The following is a 20963-nucleotide window of genomic DNA, read 5'->3' as shown; positions in this document are numbered from 1 at the left end:
AAACCATTTTTTTGTGTGCAGCTGTCTTGAACAATACTACCAACTTTATAAACTGACCATTGCCCGGAAACTGTAGATCTGACTATGAAGTCTCCTGAATAACTTTTTAAAAACTTTCCATGTCAGGATATTCTCAGAAAACCATCTTCCCTTTTTCCTTGGAATGTGAACTCACTCACATTACCTGCCTTCTTAAAAGACCTGGTTGTGACTTCTTCTTTACACTGCACTGTCGTGCTGCACTTGTAAAACTCTTTGTACTTTTGTATTTTTCAAGCAAAAATTCTTCTAACAGCGCCCATTATGTCTCGACTCCTTTAGCAATGTCCCACAGCGGATCTTTGTGCAGCCAGTTTGGGGTGTGGAACACTTTGTAGGCTTTAATCAAATTCCACAAAGTAGCACTGCAGAGATCTGAGATAGTTCTGATATACAGATAAAAAGGGGACTTGCCGGGCCTCCAAAATGCTTCTAGTCTGTCGACGGATTAGAAAAGGTAAATGTTCCCGCGAGACAATCCTGCTTTCGCAAACCCAGCTTCATAGTTCAACGTCCATTCTTACGGACGCTGGAAGATAAAAAGCCACATCAGCAACATCGAGCACAACAGTATATGCCTACAAAATGTTGGTCCTTTATTTATCCCTTTCACCTGTCTTGACCTGCATTTTTTCAAAAATATATAATCAAGCTAAATTCTGTAAAGCAGTTTGGCTAAATCGTACCAACCTATACGGCTTACTGTAATACGAAACGTAGCCCGACATCTGCTGCAGGGGTCCACGAGCTTAACGATTCCATGAGTTTATCACAGTTGTGATTTGTGATAACTGTGACTCTTTGGATTTTAAACTCTTATCCAAGATGAATAGCTTGTTGCTCAGAGTTCTGTTCCATTAAAGAGGTAGCATACCAAGCTGGGTCTGTTTCTTTTACTGGAGCAACGTATTGATGTTGGGGAACCAAAACAATAAAACTCAGAAGCAATAAAACTTTAGAAAACAGATGACCGATGCTAAAAAACCAGGCAGAACTGACAGAAACTGAACAGTGATACTTCTGAGATAATTCAGTGACTCTCTTTCAGATCAGCTGCATGAACAATCAGTTAATAAATATGTTTTCTACATCGCTCAAAAATAATACAGGTCCATACACGGATGCACAAATGACTGCATTACATCATGTTTTACTGCAGCTTTCATCTGGATAAGCGTTTCAGTGCAACTGTGCAGTCAAGAGTAGAACTTCAGCAACGACTCCATCTGTTCGGTATTATTCTGTGATTGCATATTGAGTTACTAGGATATTAGGGAGGGCTTTTATTTGGTTCTTCCTCAACCCTGGTCTGTGGACTGGAAAAGGCCGTTTCAAAAAGTTGGCAATGGATTCGCACTCCCAATTTGGATGATATAGATCATATGGTGCGGGTAGGATTCTGGGCCAAAGTGCAGCATGAAGAGTCTGAGCAAACGGTAAGCTAAAACAGTATATTAGACAGTGAAAGGTGAGGGTGTTTGTCCATTGTGTGATTTGCATGGGCTTATAGTCACTTTAAATAACAAAAACTTTAATTCATGTCTTTATTTTTGGAGCCAAAAGAATTATAACATGATGAATATTCCCAATTTAATCAAACGCTTTTCAGCAAAGCTTTAATAAGTTGAACCTTTCAAAGAATATGTGTAATTTCAACATTTTGATGATGGGTCTCACTGCATAATGCGCCGGAAAATCCAGGGAGTGTCTCCCCTTTGACCATATTTTCTCTTTAATTTTGACTTAGTAAAAATTGCACACAAAAAGACAGACTTGATTTTGCTTCACATTGCTTTTCCAAATATACTGAAATCTCTTACCAAAGCCTGTGACTCCACATTTTTATCATTTCACCCTTTAGCTTTAGTCGTGAGAGACTTGGGAACAGCATCTGCTTTTATTGAAAAAAAATTTAAGTTAATGTCCTTCCCATGGGCCAAAATAGGCACATTGACACACATGATAGCATGAAACCATGAAACCAAGACATTATGTTGTGTTTTTTAAGGAATCTGTCACACGGGAGATCATTTTGCCATTTCTGATGAAAGCAGCAATTTCTTTATATCGATCACTTGTTATTGGTTCTGACAGTCTGTGAAGGCAACTCATGGGCGATCAGATCATGTGGTGCAGGGAGCCCTGAAGCTTGCTGGAGGTGAACGTTGCCTCCTTGTGGAAAAAGACACCAACTGCTTTTGAAACTTTTTGCTGAGTGGTCATAATTCTTTGTGTGTCAGTAGAGCATGTGGAAGAGAGTGAGTGAGTGAAAACACAAATACACCCAGAAGGCCAAAATGTGTTTTATTGAGCTCCACAGACCAAACAGTTGTCCAATATGACCAATACTTTTGATGGCGAGTGGCCGTGATGATGCGTGTTGCCAGGTCGACTTGATTCCAGTTTGGTCCTGATGTTTGAGCGACAGAACGTGAGAAGGCGACGGGCAGCCTGGCCGACCTTTCGCCCGGTTGCCACTTCTGCAGGATCCCACAAGTCACAGCGCCTGACCTTTACCACCGCGCGGCACTCGACACCGCCGTCACGAGACGTTCTGATTGGCTGAGGAGGCAGCGAGCGAGCCACTGAGGCTGTGGTTGAGAGTAAATAAAGGTTGTGGGAACCTGAAGCTTTTAATAGAAACACATGACCTTAAACTCTACGATTTGATGTGTGTTGTTTTTTGTTTTTATTTATTGCTTACATTTACCTTTGATAGTTTCCTCCATGCCATTTGTTGTCTTGTTGCTTCGAGGAAGGATGGAGAAATAAATTGAAAGTTGCTCTAATGTGACCTTGTTGCTCTCTTCCTGATGATGCAGATCATCACGAGAATGAACACAGCCACGAGGAACAGGCCGACCCCGCCTCCGATCAGAACGTACCTAATGTCTGGAAGGAAAACAACCAAGCGGGCGTCAGACCGGCAACAACAAACACGGAGCAAGGCAACACCTGGGCGTGGGTTTGGGAAATGCCAGCTCATGTTCACCCCCCAATTCGTGAGACGAGGTTTGATTTCACAACTTGTTTACTTGGAAGTGGTCTCATACTCCTTTCTGCAAAGTTTAACTGCGTCACCGGTTTGCGGTTTCAATCGAGAACATCGAGGAAATCAGGGGGTTACTGATGGTGAGGGGCAGCCGACATGGTAATTCAACCGGTGAAACCGAGACACGGGCAGTTTTCACGAGAAGAATCGGCAAAAGGTGCATCAAACATCTAAAGATGCATAAATGTATCTGGTGAAAGCAGAAGCACAGTTTACACGACATCATTTTCAGGTGAAAAGGGGAAACTTTTGCATCATTTTGGGTGTTTGTTCACACGACAATGACGCTCGGTGTCACTTTTTAGCATATTGTTTTCTTTGTGCATGTGTGTGTAGTTTTATGATAAAAACAGCCTCCATTGTTTTCAAAACGATGTTGTTTAAACGTGATACTTTTATGGAATCAAGACAAAAATGATGCATTTACACTTGAAATGTGATGTAAACGAGGCTTAGGATTTGCTGTTTTTTCACCCCAAATTTGATTTCCTATTACTTTGAATAATTTGCACACTACTTTATGAAGTTTTCTTTATAGAAACCTGTCTCGACTTGTTTTTCTTGAAGAGTTTTTTTTTCAGTTGTGGTCAAATACAGATCTCACCACAAAAAATCCCCATTGAGTTTTTGTTTACTCACCTTGATCTTCTTCGGCATCTTGTGCCTTTACAGACATCAGCAGACTTTCTGAATTAACAAAAAAAAAAAAAAAAAGCTGATTTATTTTTATAGGTCACAGAAGCTTTTCAGGCCAACAGGAAGGATGTGAAGTTGCATTGTGCCTCGTTTGATCAGATACGGTGGAGTACCATTGTAGTGCTCTCCACTCAAAAAACAAATCACACAAATACTAATTGGTGTGAAGCGATGTGACCAAGCAAACCAAACACTGCACTGTTTCTATTTTAACACTGCAAAATCAAACTATATAGTTTACTTATGAGGCTGAAATCATAGTTATCAGTCAGTAATTGTTTTTCTTGAGTTTGAGCATTTTGAGCCAGACTTTGTTTCCAGAGGCCAGAATAGGTGCAGTCAGAGGGGAAGTATGGCTGCCGCAGCAACATTCATGCTCAGCAGTCGTTCACTTTGAACCCACGAGACACAAAAATACCCCTGGCAGGTGTGGCTTGCAAAATTAGGAATAGGAACAACAATCAGTGCGTTTTCAAGAGAAAAGAAAAGGCCAGAATAATTTAAGACAAACAGGAGTTTGATCTCTGCAGAACTGCTGCAATGGTTTCTGTGTGTGTCCATTAGCCTGCAGTAATTTCAGCTTAACACATGTAGAGTGAGGGAGATAAGATTTCCTGTGTCCAGAGAGCGACCTGTTATGTAATGACTCACTGAGGCTTTTGACCCAAGCAAGGGGTCTTACAGCGTGAAAGTAGCACTCAAACATACAGCTGCATTTAAAATGAAAACAGAAGAAATTACAAAAAAACGGTCAATCATGAAAGGAATCTGATGAATTTCAAAAACTATCAACACAGGTAAAAAGTTAAGAGAAATGTTTAGTTATTTGTGAATGACTACTTGAAAAAAGTTCAATGCACTCACCAGCGACGAGGACAGCGCTGATAAAAGCTAGAAAATACCCAAGTTTCTCACACACTCTCATGTCTCTTGCTGTTTGTGGGGAGTTGCATTCTCAGCCTCTCGTGTGCGACTTCCTGAGCTTGCAGGTTTTAAAATGTTGCTGATTAAAAGATAAAACATCTGACTTTTGGTTAAATGTTGGGCAGTCTGATATTTAAAAAGAAATACAAGTGCAAAAATAGTTTTGCAGTTTTTGTCTTTTTTTTAAAATTAATTAGTTACATGACAGTGTAACTTAGTACTTACTGCACACTTTTTTTTTATTTTTTTATATGGTACTGCATTTTGAAAATGTATTTCTTAAGTTAAAAAAGGACTTATTATTGCTCACCCTTCTGTGTGCTTATAACCCTGCTCAGAGCAGAATATTGTAATTGTTACACAATACCCCTCTGTGTGTGTGAAATTTCTTAGTAACTTACTTACTCGTCTCAAAAATATTATTGAAACAAACTGGAGGGTATACTACAACAAACTATTTATATGTCTCAATTATGGCACATAACATTCTTAATGTGAGGTTCAAGTGTAACATTAAGAATATTAAGAATGTGCCAGAATGATGGAAATCTTATATTAGTAACACATTAAGCCCATTTGTAAATAGAGCAATAGGTAGCAAAGCCACTATGTCAGGCTACAAAAAAGGACTGTTTGGCAGAAATACAAAATTTACTACAAATAAAAGTGTATTCATTGTTGTATAGTTTCTGTAAAAAACAGAACCTTAACTTTGAATATTAAAAGGTTTGTATGGTCCTTCTGAAACTATGATAAACACATTTTGAGTAGGGCCTCATTTATACAATTTTTCATGAAATACATGTGTGATTATCCCTGTGTTATTTGTGTTTTCTAACCATTTACCAAAATTGATTCAACAACATTGACACTTCTGTCGATTAAACATATCAGAACTTCAAAATCTCCTCTACGGATCAACAATAAGTGGTATGGCGCTGACAAGAATCATTGGAGAGATTAGTCGGCCAGATGTTGCCACAGCTGAAATAATGTGTCCCAGATTTATTACTGCCAGCAAAATATCACAGGTCAAGGTCTCCTGTCCAACTAAATCAGTGAGATACCAGTGGTCTTATACGATGGACGTATCAGGAAGTCAAAAGAGAGTTAATCCACGTTTAACGCGTCGATGTAATCATGTGATCTTGATGTTTCGGCATTCACAGCATCCTAACGCTCTGGTTTCAATGGTCCGCCACCTGCCATATCAGCCCTCAAGGGTATCAGTTATTGGCCTGCTGTCATCACCCCTCCTGCACAAGGCCAATAATATGACAGCCGGGCGAGTTGTTGTGTCTGTGTAGTAAGAAAAACACAACAAAACAAGTTCACTGCCTATAGGAAAAATAACATATACCTTCATTTTTAATCAACATCTGTGCTACATTTATTAGTGCTCATTCACAGGAGTTGGTAATTCAACTTAATAGTTTCCATTATATCAATGTAGAAACAGTCAACAAACAGACTCCAAGCATAAAGTGACAGGTTTAACAGTTTAACAGAGACTTACAATTAAGAAAAACTGGACACACGAGTCAAAAAATAAGTGCATACATAACTCTGAATTACACATCTCTGACAGAATATTAGACCATGTTTTAAAAAAGAAAAAAAAATGTCCCCCTCTACGTTCAACAAAATTCAAATGTTAATTTACACGGACCGCATATACACCTGGCTTAGAGCTACTATGATCATACCAATCCTGTCGGGGGCAGTGCAACAAGCACTAGCCAATCAGAGTCCTGAAAAAAAAAACCACCAAGTCACAAATGGCTTGAGTCATTTCCTCTTTTCTTAGCCCATGGTTCGTTTGTTTGGACCCATAAAGAAGTGGAAAATATATAACAGAAAATGGAAAAAACAAGCGCTGCTTTTCATGGCATCCAGATGAAGCTGCCTTCGCATATTGTGAAGTAAATCATATTATACTATATTCTATCCCAATATGTTGAAAAGAAGCCCAAGTGGGTGAAAACCTGCCCAATCTGTGTCTCCTATTGTCCTGTGCCAGTTCATTTCACCATGTGCATCATATTTTTACAATTACAATTCATTAAATATAAAGAAAATATGAAAATAGGTTTACAATTATTTGCACATCACTGATGCATAATTTTCTGTCCATACTTTTCTGGAAAAACGTTTAGATAAAAGAATTTCTATCCTTCACAGATCAAGGGTCATGCATTTGGAATGTGTTATTAGTGTACATTAACATCCCCCCCACACACACAAAAAAAAGAAATCGGGTACCACACATCAGCCGACATGTGTGGGGTTTGACAGATTGTGTTGCGTGTGCACAGAGAAGTCTGTAGTGGGGCAGGCTTCTACCTCATGAAATACAACATGGCAAAAAATAGACCGGCTTAAAAATGGCACCTTGATGGAGCGCAGCTCTGTGGATGCTGTGATCTCATGTTCTCAATACTCATTGTCCAGGTGAGGAACTGTTAATTCTAATACGGAATGTATGCAAACAACTATCAGCTTATTTTTCCATCTACGTTGGCAAATGAAATTGTCATTCCCAGCATGCGATCGCATTCGCCGACTCCATCTGACTCGTAAGAGCCAAACAAGTCAACAAAACGCCCCCTCCATTTCTATGTAATCTCTCAGCAACAACAGCTGCTAAAACCCGAGTGTCCAGTCAGTCACACCGGGCCACCATGGGGCCTTGTAAACAGAGCTTGAGCAACTAGGGAGAGCTCAGCTCTTCCACGGAACAATTGTTGGGTAGACGTCTCCCTCTCCAGCTCCCAGTCTTGCCTTTGGTGACTGTACAGGCAGACTGGATTTATGGGATGCAATGTGTTGTCACTCTGATTCATCTTAAAGTTTACCATACTTGTAACCGTGTAAAGTTCCAATCTGTATTATTCCAACAGATCAATGGTCCCTCTGAAGGTATCAGTCAAAAGAAAACCCGTGTGGGAACCTATCAGGCCTCATTGCTTGCTTACCAAAATAACCAATGACAGCGTCTATTTCATCCTACTGCCCCGTCTTGCCCTGCCACTTGACACCCGCCGGTTATTCCAATGCGAGCCAGCGAGCTGGGACCTCTGTTGCTGCTCAGTTTGGCCACACAGGGTTGCGCGTCTATTTTGGTAGCTCCTGAGTCCGCTATCAGGAGCCTGGCCACACCAGTGCTTTAGAACACAGGGCTGAAATCTTGACTCACTTTGGTGAGTTTTCCTTGTTGTACTAGTTTTACTTCAGTTTGACTAGTTACAAACCAGAATATATTTTGTAACCAGGGCTTACCACACAGGATGTTTGGACTCAGGATTGTTTGACACCAGATTCCGGGTCTGGATCCTCCACTCAAGATGAAAGGTCTGTCACAAAGGTGAGGAAATGTTGTGTATTTCTACACTGAACACAGAGAAAGCTCAAAACAGCAGATTATAAGATTGAGTTTTAAACTAAACATGAAAGCTCAAATATTTGTTCGTATTTGTGTTGTTTTGTTACCATGAAATAAAATAATGTGTAATTCTATAATGTAGGCTGACTTTCACACTTTTATGAAAGATACTTTCTAGTGATTGCAGGGTTATACAGTGTAGTTGGCTCAGTTTTTCTAAGGGTATAAATACACAAGCAGATGCTGGGAAAGTACCGCAGTTGCTAACTGATCTCTGGTTATAAGAGCTGGAAGATAGTTGGCCATTAACGTGTCCCGCAAAGCCAACGCATTCTGTAGGTCAAGTTTAAGATACAGTAAAATCACTCACTTCGCAGTACTTTATTGATTACATTTAAGAGATAATATCAACATCATGATAATTCTTCATGTTGTTTGTTGTAAATGTATCTACTGTTTGTCAATTCAGTTCTCGACAACTGACTTTCAACCAAATTCAGTTTTCATGTAAACTCACGTTCAATCACTAATTTGCGAAATTATCTATATTTACATTTTGTCTCAAGTGGCCTCATCTTCTTATAAGGAGAGTGATGTTGTGTGGATGGTTGAAGACTTGAGTTATGTGTCAGTGGCTATGCTCCCAGGTCAGACCATATAAATGGGTTAATGAGCTATTCTAAGACCTCACCCAGATAGCTAAAGTGAGCTACAGTACGGCAGCTGTTGTTGAACTGCATTTCAACTCGAGATGATTTACTTATATTTCCTGTACTTTGTGCTGTAAATTTTTCTGATGAGAATACTGCTAAACAGCTTTGTAGGTTTTCATCTCAAACAATTTTCGTGTTGGATTCAGTGTAAGCATATAATGCGTCGATATTTGCATTGTTTATGTCAGTATTCACTCATCTTCTTCCTATTGATACAACAGAGGTTGCTCTCACCAACGGGCAAAATGCTTACTGCTCACAGTTTAAGGCACCACTGCTTAAAATAGCAAAGCACATGGTATGAAGTGTTTGTCTACTGCCTGCACAGTGATGGCATGGTCGGAGGCGGCACATGTCATGTACAGAAAGGTCATCTGTGCAACCACAGAGCTTAAAACCATTTATAGTAACAATGTCAATAAAACAATTTTCATTCAATTTTCTCATTGTACAAATGAGACAATGACAGATTGTGTGACTAAGCACTGTTTGCAAAACAAAACATTGAAACTCTCTGGCTTTCATTTTCAGGAAAGTCCCTTCACTGCTCTCACGTTCACCTGAATTGGGAGAAAACTAACGGATCTACTGGGTTGCAGCCACAAAGAAGTGGAGACTGGTGATGACAAGACTGAAAGACTCTTGTTGACATCATGAGCTGTGTGGAAAAGCGACACGTGAGCCATCGGGTGGGGAGCATGCTCCACCATCGCTTCCCTAATGGATTTACCGACTTGTTCATGGACGAAACGGACCGAGAGGTCAGCACTCTCACTGACCGGGCCTTTCGAAGTCTGTGCGTTGGAGATGACGCTGTTTACAACGATGACTTCTTGTATGGATACTCACCTTTCAGCTGCCACAAACCTTTGGTTGGGGAGCCTCTTAAAAAGACTCACCACCGGGACGCTAAGAAACACGGGCAAAGTAAGAATGACAAAAGCGACACACAGCCATGGAAACAACAGCAAAAGAAGAATATATCACAGATGTCTTCATTCCTGAAGGCATTGAGCGCCACGGGGGAAAGCTGTGAGGGGATGTTAATTAAAAATGGAGGTATGACTGATTCCAATGGGGAATCGTGGGATAAGTCAGCGCTTCGAAGCATCCAAAGAGAGTTATCAGAATTCTCCTCAGATTACCACACCACTCTCACAGATAGAGATTACAAAAACCAACATCGACATCAATCCAGTGATGGTTCATCAAACAAAATGAGAAAAGATGCTGGTCTTCCCTCAGGAAAATCCACAAAGACGAAAAATAGCAAAACCAGCGTTAAACTAAGAAAACTTAACATTAAGAACTTTTTCCTCCACAGCGAGTTCAGTCCATTTCAGTCATGGACAGATTTTAATCGGTTCCCGTTTAGCCAGGAAGACACCGTCACCTCCGTTCTCCCAGCAGATAATATCCCCAAATGGTACGATTTACCATTTTATAAGGAGCTAACTGAGGCACACAGAAAAGACATTCTGGAGAAAGAGGAGGTACAGCTTTGTCAGAAAGCAGCAGTTGAGCCGCCTCCTCCTCCTCCTCCTCCTCCCTCAGTTTTGTCTCCCCCTAAACCCACCCCTCCCCCTCCACCACCCAAAGTCCTTCCAAAGCCCTCTGCTACTCAGGCTGAGAAGAGGTGCACATCGGAAGGAGGAGATGTAAGTGCTGCCCCCTGGAGGCGAAACAAGTCCAGGGCTACAAGTACTGTACCGGGCAATCTGCCTGGGATGCCGCTTCAGGACAACATTTCAAAAACACTGGATGAAAGCCTTCTGTTGATCAAAAAAGAAGCTAAATCGGTGGAGGTGAAAGCAATTGAGGAAGTCAGTTCTTTAGCTTCAACTCCATTTAGCATCTGTCAACTGATGACCCCTCTTATTCCCTCCAGACAGCCAACAGAAACATCTGAAATCCTCCAAGGATTCTTCTCTCCTTTGGCGCTTGACCTTCCACTCAGACCACAATCTGAGGCCAAAGTAACCCCTGAACCTCCAGTCAAGCGAGACAACTACAAAGCGTTGGCCTCCAGCATCCTCTTTAACCTTAAAGACAACAGGAAAAGGGTAAAGAGCCGATACAGCCCACCTAAATTCAAAACTTTAGAGTTGCTCGAGAGCGGTGCCCCATCTCCACAGTCAGATCATGTGAAATCCACCCACACCGGGTCTGAAGGAAATGCATCTGGCTTAAGTACACCTGCCATTAAAGAGGGGACAACCGTTTTTAGTCCTATTGTGGAACCTGTCTCATCTCCAAATGTTGATCTTACAAAGCCTGATGCTAACAAGCCTCTATCAGCTGATTATTTGTTATCAAACCTCTTGCAGACTAAGAAAGACTCTTCAGGCAACAGTGCTCTTGGAGAAGAGAGCCCCATTTCCCCTTTCATGCATTCAAAGAAGAACAAGAGCCCCATGGCGAAAAAACAAAACTACCCATCTCTAAATTTATACAAGAAAGCAAATCCTGTTGACAATGACACTACTTATCTTCAAGTCCCCCTGAGCATCAGTTCTCCTGCACAAAAAGATCCATCACCTAAGGCAAATGACGTTTCACCACCGACACTAAACAAAGATCCTGCTCCAAAAGCACTGCCAACCAGTGCAGGGCTGTCACCAAATACTTTAAGTGTCAACAAAGATTGTTCACCTGCAAGATCACCTCGCGTGCTTGACAAAGAGGGACAGTCATTAGTAGGGAATACACACCAGAATGTACCGGACAAAACAAAGTGGCCTGTGAAAGATTCAAAGGAAAAAGACTTTGGAGTACAATCGCAAACCAAGGAGAGAGAGATTAGTGGCCAAACCAGAAGCACGATGGATGTTATCAGAGCAGCAAGGGAGGCGATTAATGCGGCCAAAAGTAAAGCCCGATCAGAAAGTATCAATAAGCCTATGTCAGAAATAAAAGACCTGGAACAAAAAGTCATGGATGAGAATGTTTCAGTAGAATTGTTCAGCAACAAGGGAGTGTCAACATGGGAGAGTTCGGCACCAGAAAACAACTTTTCTCACAATAAATGTGACTCGACTCTGTCTAGCTGGAATAGCAATGTCAAAAAAGAGCCGCCACCAGTTCCAAAGAGAAATTTTGCTAAATCTGATATTCAATTTGCTCTCGACAAACAGCAAACAAATGTTGACAGAGTTTCCAATGGTGACTTAGGGGATGCAAAAATAGATTTACCTTCAAATGAAAATAAATCAGTGAAGAAACCAAACAAGCACAAGCATTTATTCTCAGCCAGACAGAACAATTACATAAAACATCAGCGATATGCCGTGGCAGATGATGTAGGAGAGGACAAGGAAGGTAATTTGAATGGGAACACTGGAATAGAGATGGATGGCAATGGTACGTCACTGAAGGATGTGAGAGATAGTGAGCACATCATTAATGATCTGCTTGAGAAAGCAAGGCTTGGTGATCGCGTTACTGAAAATGTGAAGCACAAACTGGCAGCGATCAATATCGAAGAGGCAAAAGCTAAAAACGATCTGATCTCGAGAGAGCTTCGGAATATCAAGAGAGGTATGTTGTCAATGAGGGGAAGCACGACGTCGAAGAGAGAAATGTTAATAAAGAAAGAGCAGGAGCAGAGCAAGCATGACGGTTTCTTGAGGTTGGACAGCAATGTCATTGTAAACAAAGCGGTCATAAATGACAACTACGACAAAGCTAAAATGGCCCTGGAAGAAGTCATCTCAGAAAGGGAGAAAAGAAAGAATCACTCCACAGAACATGACGAAAGTTTTGACGAGAGCATCAGTGAGGAAAGTTATGTAACGAGGATACAGCAAGGCAAAAAAGCTTTTATTGACTCTATGGCTGATGTTAGCGACAAACAGAGTGATTTAAAAGATAGATTAGTTGATCTGAGAGACCATAATCAAATGAGACAGATTCTGTCACAAACTGAGCCTCCAGTTGGTGAGACTCACAGAGCTGATGGACGGATCGCCCTTCCTGGCATGAATAAAAGAGGGACTGAGCTCGACGCACTCTTAAAAGCCAAACCAAAGTCTGTGAACGGTGTTCCTAGCTATGTGACAGCGACACAGATATCTGATGAGAATTGTGAATATCCGATGAACGAATCTGACTACAAGAAGACGGATATTCCTCCGATTCCTCCCCGGAGTAAAAAGGGAGGTCGTGGGATTGGTGAACGTGCAACGATGGAGAGTGATGCTGTTGATGAAGGCGTCCCTAACAAACATAAAGAACATGAAGATTGCAGTGTGAATTTAGACAACACGTGGACGATCTCAGGAATCCAACAATTTGAAGAAGCTCTACCTTGTCAAAGTGAAACCGCTTCTTATCCTGAAAACTGGAATCTGGTAAATCATCCAAAATCAGATGAGGCCAGTTTGAATTCAAGTTACACACCATCTGAAAATACACCCTGTTTATCACCAGAGATCAGAGCAAATGAAAACAGAGCGAACACCTTCCAGATATACAGTCCCACAAGTGAAGCCTCGTCTGAAAACAGCAGTACTAAAGTACAGGAAACATGCAAGGTGAAGCGAAAAGCACCCTTAAAACCAGAGCACTCAACTATGGCAGAAAACAGCCTCCAGACTTCAGTAGCAGACGAGCAAAACAAAATAAGCAGAACAGGTGAGGACGTCATTGTGGAAGGAGAAGGTCTTAATGAAGCTCCCAGACACATAATATCACCTTTGCTGCTTGTCAATGGCCTCAGCATCAATCAGAGTCCACCTGATCAAGCCAGCTTGTCTTCAAAGTCCTCATATTTTTCTGTGGAGAGTGCATTGCAAAGAAATATCGAGACAGAGTCCAATGTTTACCACTCACTGGAGAACCTGACCGGGGAGCTGGAACAGGTCGACGAAGCAGTGGAGGATGTTCCACAAAACACAAAACGAGACTCAGAAAGAGCCGACCTGGAATATTACTCTTTGAGTGATCATGAAAGTGAGACTGAAGTTGTGCGACGTCCAATAAAATTGCCTCAAAAAGAGCCAGATGTACCACAAATAGATACCAGGAATAAGGACGATCCAAGTTCAGTTCAAGATGAAAACAGTTCAACCATAACTACACTCTCTAATACCTTTTCTCCACCCTTTGGGATCCCTGCTCTATTTAAAGTCAAAGATAACACTTTCACTAATAAATTGAAGAAGACAATGCAACCCTGGTCACCAAGAGGGAGTTTAAGTTGTACAGACAAGGTGGAGGAGGAGGAGTCACCTCAAGTAAAAGGAAATCCAGAGTTCCTGCTGGTTCATGAAAATCCCAGTGGTACTAGTACTTTAAATCTACCTGAAATCATTATACCTGAAGAGATTAGATCCAACCCATTCCCACCCCTGCTGGCCTCACCTTCAAATCTCCAGGAAAAGACAAAGAACCCTGATTTCGGATGTTTACTCACTGTCCCACAAGAAGAAGATAGATGTTCTGGAGTAAGTCCATTATCTGAAGGTGTGGAGAGTTTAGCAACCAGTGCAGCCGACACGGCCGATGAGATGGTGATGACAAAGGTTCTCAGTGAACGTTCAGGGTCTACCTGCAGCGGTAATGACAGCCAGAGTGGGCTAACCAAGCCGCCGGCTGTCTTGCCCAAATCTGAGAAGGCAGTGTTAAAAGCCATTAAGCTGGCAAACAGAAGGATGAAGAAGGAGGAAGCCCAGAAGTCATCTCAGAAGTCGTCTCAGAGCAGTGGCAAACATAGAGCCGATAAAAACAAGAGTGATAAATCTGACCACAAAAGCAGCAGCAGCAGCGGTAAGAGTGGCCGGAGCGGTGAGAAGAAACACAGGGAGAACACAGAAGCGAATCGCCACCACGATGAGACTCACAGAAATGAGGAACTTCAGAGCAATGAGGAAAACCGTCACCACAACCAATTGGAAATGATCCGCAAGACTCGGAGACAGAGTTACGATTCGATGATGATCAACAGCCAGCAAGGGGAGGGACGCCTTGGCATGGCGTCTGAACGGCAGGGACGCAGCAGCAACCGGCACATTCGGGAAAAGCCTGAGCCGAGACATTACAGCAGTGACCGGATCATTAGTAACGTACCAGTGTACAAATCTCAAGTCAGTGAGCAACCCTCCTCTGACAGGCCCTTCCACCGAACGCAGAGCATCGACAGGTATACCAGAGATAAAACAGAGCGCAGGTTCAGTGCCGACATGTCCGTCAACGAAAAGCTTGACCCCAGGACCCAGCGAATTGAAAAATCCATCAGGGATGAATTTCAACAGAGAGGCAGAGCCAGAGACAAGGCCAGCAGAGAAAACCCGCTGAGGAGAAGCCACAGCATTGACGCCTACAGCACCGAATTACCTCATCCCCCGTCCCTCTCCCGCCAGTCGAGCTACACCAGCCAGCTGTCGCGCCAGTCCAGCATCGAGCACGCCATCGTGCAGTCCTTCCCGCTCACCCAACGCAAGCTCCTCCAGGATCCGGACTCAGGGCAGTACTTCTTTGTTGACATGCCCGTGCAAGTCAAGACCAAAACCTTCTTTGATCCTGAAACGGGAAGCTATGTGCAGCTGCCCGTCCAGCCACCGGAAGGCGCCATTCCTCAGGCCTCCCCCATGGAGGTCTTGAGCCCACCTATGGTTCTGTATCGCAGCTTTGTCCCAGTGCCTCTGTCCCCCATGGCTCAGAAAGCTGCCATTCAGGCACCTTGTATGGAAGCAAACCAGTTTGAGCAGAGGCACCTAGAAAGGTCGCGGCAAATGCATTGTAAGGAGGGGCAGCCATATTTAGAGCCTGTGTACGCTCAGCATGACCTCATGTTAGGAGAGTTTATGGGCACTGAGGAGTTGGATTGCCCCAGGTGATAGGAAGAAAGATTTAAAATAAAATCCACCTTGCCCTATAGCTCTTTATTTCTCTTCTTCTTGAAATTGGGATGTGTGTTGCATTCCAGGAGTAAACTTCATGACAATTTTTTCAAGGTGTATAATTTTTTCACCAACTTTTACTTCACTGTGGATTTTTTCTTTTCTTTTCTTTTTTTTTTTTGCCTTAACTGTCACGAAACATCAATTCCAGAGGAAAGCTTCTGGACTTGTGTCAGTTTTTGTTATCTGCAGGCTGAATTGTCAAAATCCATCAGTCAGGATATAAGAAAATGGCAAAACTACATCATCAAAATGATTAGATGTTTGTTGTTTTTATTTGCAAGCTTACATTGTTTTCTATTCTCAGATGTTTTCATTCTGGTTTTGCTTTCATTGCCTAAAACTGTATTGCGGTGTCAGCTTTTTCCAATGATACTGAGGCCTGTTATGGATTTGTGAAAAATAAGACTAGACAAGAAGTAATAAATCAGAGAATGAATGAGAGTTGGTGAATGTGAAGTCAAGGATTTCTGTAAGATAGTGTGTCATTTTCGAGAAAGAGAAAAAGGACATGGGTGATCCATGTACATAATGTATTTAAGTGTAAACAGAGGAGGTTCAGCCTGAATGTATAATGTTTATCTCTTGTAAATGCTGACAGGTTGGTGTTTGGTTTCTACTCATTTTCAGGTATTGTGGCTTTTGTTTTGTTTCCTGCAAAAGACTGTTTGCAGTTGTTTGAGAAATACTTGAACCCAATTGGCAATTCACTTAAAAAAAATGCATAGAATTAAATTGGTCAATGCAACTAAATATGAGAATGATTTTGCATGCAAGAAAGTAAAATTGCACCTGATGAATGTGTTTGATACGTCACAGATGTCATTTACACTGACTAGAAGCTTGAACTGGCAGTAATGCAGGTTTTTTTTAATGTGCAGAGGTCATGAAGAAAGGATTGGTTTTGCAAGTTTGTTGCATTGGCCTTTAAAAACAAAAAATAGAATCAAGCAGGGCTGTCTTGTGTCTGTGATGCATTCCAATAAAGACGACTGTTGTTTAACAGAATGTTATTCACGTTACTGCTCTCATTTATTTCTTAAGAATTAGAGCACTAAATGCAGGGAGTCCTGAAGTGCACACTTTCATATTGCTGCAAGAAACAATTTGGGGTACTTTACCTTTATGACAAGTTTCCAAGCATTTAACTTTAATCATAATGAAGTCCGATTTACATCATGTTATTTACTTGTTTCTTTTGAAAGTCCCTACCGAGTACACCTATGATTTGATCAATAATCAAACTTCATTCAAACCCGAATTTAATTATTTATTCTAGCATTCTGGATAATTTAACACTATTTGTGTATGAATAAAAACATTCAGTTTGCTCTTGTAACCTCTAGTAACAAAACACTATATGACAACATCTGTTGCAAAAGATAATTAAACTTTAAATCAATTATATCAGGATGTGATTGACACAATTATTTTATGATTATATTTCAGTAATTTAATGTATGATATCCGGGGAGGTGCATATAAATATTGCAGGTTTGACAATGCAGGGTGGTAGTTTTTCTTTATTACTACAGCTCCACACTGCTACCTGCTGATCATACTCTGTCATAACAGCAATAAAAAAGGGAAAACTTCATCTTGCGTTTACTTACTTGTTATTATCCAAACCTATAAGTCTACAAAGCGCTTAAACTTTTAATAAGAGGTAGAATGTATATCGATTCCTAAGTAGCATATCCAACTTCGCAGTCTCATTAAAATTTTGTCAAGTTTATTCAAACATCATCACATCAAATACAGTACATACACAGTATACGTTTACACAAGAAAGTTAAATAAAGCTTTTAGTCCGGAACAAAAAGTGTATGTAATGCTTGATAATTGTACAGGGCCAAATTGAAAATAGTTGATGGTATACAATTCGTCTCCACCGGCCACAGTTTGGTCACCTCTGACGTACCTGTTCAACTATGATACCCTGCAATGAGACAGTGGCCACACTAAACTATTCTTGCAGTTATAGGACGTTGAGAAAAAAAACGCTTTTGTAGATTTATTAATGGAGCCATCACATGATTTGAATCCACATATTTTAAATAACAGTGATTAAATTAAAACATCAATTAGTTCACCCAAAACACTGCTTATGATTCGAGTTGGTGTGAAAACCATTCTGAAATGTGAACCTAAAATTCTTTTGAATTTCTGATGTAAGGCTCGAGTCCACCTTCACATCCTTGTTGGGTCAGTATATTGTTGTATTCTTGAGTCTCACACTTTGGGCAACATTTCCCATTAATAAATCATATTACTTTAAAAGCTGACTTTTCATTCAATCTACTATGGCTTCTAAAAGTTACCACAAACGTCTCAATGAGTAATAAATCATAATATATCTATATTCTGTAGTATTTCATTCCCTGACAAGTGGTGAGGAGACACTCTGAGGTGTACATCCCCTCATATTATACAATCTGACGTGCTGTCATATTTATCAGTAGCATATTTAGTGTTGTTGTTTTGACAATTAATAGCAGTGATGATGATCTGAGGTGTTGCATGGCAGATTCAGATCCAGGCTAGGAGTTTGTGTGTGAAGTTTGCATGTTCTTCCTGTGCAAACACAATTTTTCTGAGGGAACCTCAATGTTCTCCTGGTGTCCAAAAATTAAACTGCCTCTAAGAGGGTGTTTAGTAGTTGTGCAACCATTCAGTTTGAAAGCAGTCTCTTCAAAACGTGGGTATTATAGACAAATGGATTAACAGCAAACCATGAAGACATGCAAACATACGTGGTTTTAATCTACAGGGGAAGTTGGTTCATTGTCATTGACAGCTGCAGCTCACTGCCACCATGTCGTCGTACTGCTTGAGAACCACGTTCTCGTCGTCGTCGAAGTACAACAGACTGATGGACTCCAGTCTTTCGGGCACGCAGCATGGCGGCTCCACCGCATCGCTGGACAGCCTGAGCGCGTGCATGATGGAGAGCACCGTGGCGTGGTTTGTGGCCGTGAGGCCACCGCCCAAAGGGAATGGACAGGAGCCACGGCAGTGGTTGGCGTTGTAGCCGCGGGGGGAGATGATCCAGCCCGACCAGCCGATCTCGTCGAAGTCGACGTAAAGGGGAACCCGCTGGCAGGACCGGGGCTCCCTGTTGGATAAGAAACCCAAAGATGAACGGCGTCTTCTGCTGCGATGGTCAGGCGGGCTGAGCTGGGCGGCTGCTGCAGGTTTGGTCTGTCCTGTTGGGGGATTGTGGTCAAATATCACAGGTTGACATCTAGCAGAAGCAACCCACACACCAACACAACTCTTCCGATCATACCCAAGAACGATTGATGTGATGCTGCACTTCTTCCATCATCTGAAAATATGACTAGGTAGGCGTTTTTGTCCGACTGATCTTCCTTCTGCTGAAACGAGTCCTTCCAGTTCTCGAAAGGATTTGAGGTCACGACGAGTATTCCATTGCTCTGGCTGTTCTGGAGCCACTTCGATACCTTCAAATCAAAGAGAGATCAGATTGAATATGCCCGACTCGACGCTAATCTGCATTGCTACATCAACTATACTTGCCTTATCAAAAAAAATGTGTATCACTGCATCTCTCGTTCAAAGTACAGAACAAAGTGCAAACAAATACAAAATGTTGACAGCATTTCTCACAATTTGAGTGACATTGAAGACTTCCCATTCTTGTGTGTACAAGGGTACACGTCTGGAGGTGATGAGGTTTCCAGGCTGTGGGTCAACTTGGCTGTCAGGCACTTCAAACACTTCCACCTGGATGGTTCCAAACACACAGATGTTGGTTCTTTAAGCTGTTGAAATCCTTTCCTAAAAAGGTTGTGGTTACTACATGTCTGGAAAAACCGAAGTAGGATGACTACTCATCTTGGTGGTTAATATGGTCAAGGCACAACCAAAATATTCTGTCAAATGGATGAAAATGGGGGCACGGAAAGAAAAACAAAGTAACGCCAGAGGAAAAAATTACTATTTTTAATCAGGAATTAATTAAATATCTATATCAGAGGTCTCAAACATATTTTAGCTCAGGGACCACATACAGCCCAATTTCATATTGAGTGAGTAGTAAAAACTCTGATTCTAGCTTAGAGTAAGTAGTTGTACTTTATGAATGAATAAAACCAGTAGTAAGGTTATACAGGTGTTTTTCACGGGGTTTCACGAGTTATGAAGCCCTATGTATGTTTCTCACACTATTATTCTTTTCATTAACAAATAGTTATTGCATCATCGATCTAATTACACTATAATAAATTTCAAAAGGACAGTTGAAATACATTCCCACCGCTGTCGTCCAAGTTATTACTAATGACTAATTCCTTGTAATGAACTAATTGCAGGTCATTATTTTCAGACTAAATGTGACTCACATTGAAATAAACTAACCGCAGTCCACAACAAAACCGGTTTACCTTATAGGAATGAAAGAAGTGCGACTTTCCGAGGAAAAAGTTTTGTTTCTTTCTAAACCAGCGGAACTCTGCTTTGACCATTCTCTCTTCTTTGTCGAAAGATGACAAGTTGAAGAAGTGAAATCTCGTTCCAGCGTGACCTATAGAAACATGTTATGATTTCCATTAAAAAAAACACACACACAAAAAAGGAGAAAATGTTCGGAATCGTGCGTAATTGCGCATTTGGGATCCTTTTACGCACGGCATTTCACATCGCTCCTACTCACCTCTATCCTCAAAGCTCCGCACTATGTTCCCATTTAAAATCTCCTTCTGGGTTTTCTGGGTCCCATCGGACACCGACACCGTGTTGAAGAGATCCACCATGAACTGAGGGGCCTTCTTGCCGGGAGCCACCGCGGGTCGTCTGAGCAGCGCGTCTGGCTCCTTCAGGCGCTCCTGCGGGATCCGCAGCTGAGAGACGCATCTCAGCTGTACAGCCAGCAGGAGCCAAAGACTCAGGGGAGCTCCTGCTGCCATATCAACGAGCCGGGGCGGAGTGAGGCTCCGCACCTGCGGGGCGGTGGCACATAAAGGCCGCCCCCGCTGACAAGCTGCCCCCACATATCCAGAAAATACCGAGAAATGATTAAGCCGTGATTAATGGACGGATCCAGAAGAAGGTTGAGGGAAGGTGTGAGCGCCTACGGAGGTCAGATACAAAAGGTCAAGAATACATGACTGATCCAGCCTAACTGATTTGGACTTATGTCAGAGTTTGGCTTTGACATTGTTTCAGAAAGTAGAGGGAATATGCGGCTCGATATGAGAGGTGTAAAACATAAGGACTTTGAGCCAAAACAGGCCCGC

General features: G+C 41.8%; 2 protein-coding genes across 2 annotated transcripts; one reads left to right on the top strand and one right to left on the bottom strand.

Annotated features, from left to right (window-relative positions):
- The first annotated feature begins 7860 nt into the window (after positions 1-7860).
- LOC308145662 (uncharacterized protein) lies at positions 7861-16667 on the top strand. Its single transcript, XM_080517152.1, has 2 exons — positions 7861-8075; positions 9338-16667. The coding sequence occupies exon 2, from the start codon at positions 9460-9462 to the stop codon at positions 15640-15642; it is 6183 nt and encodes a 2060-aa protein (XP_080373278.1). The 5' UTR covers positions 7861-8075; positions 9338-9459; the 3' UTR covers positions 15643-16667.
- A 1825-nt stretch (positions 16668-18492) lies between these two features.
- On the bottom strand, positions 18493-20633 carry LOC308145565 (bone morphogenetic protein 2; the record flags this gene model as incomplete). Its single annotated transcript, XM_080517031.1, has 5 exons — positions 18493-18911; positions 18995-19169; positions 19336-19452; positions 20112-20251; positions 20381-20633. 5 exons carry the CDS (start codon positions 20631-20633, stop codon positions 18493-18495), a joined length of 1104 nt encoding a protein of 367 aa, XP_080373157.1.
- Between the last annotated feature and the right edge of the window lie 330 nt (positions 20634-20963).

The sequence above is a fragment of the Blennius ocellaris genome (assembly GCF_963422515.1).
Source record: "Blennius ocellaris genome assembly, chromosome: 21".
Classification (NCBI taxonomy): domain Eukaryota; kingdom Metazoa; phylum Chordata; class Actinopteri; order Blenniiformes; family Blenniidae; genus Blennius; species Blennius ocellaris.
Note: the sequence above shows the minus strand (reverse complement) of the source record. Positions and strands in the feature narration are given on the sequence as shown.

What these genes read in the sequence shown, in the direction of transcription:
- LOC308145662 (XM_080517152.1), top strand. Translation starts at nt 9,460, where the DNA reads ATGAGCTGTGTGGAAAAGCGACACGTGAGCCATCGGGTGGGGAGCATG.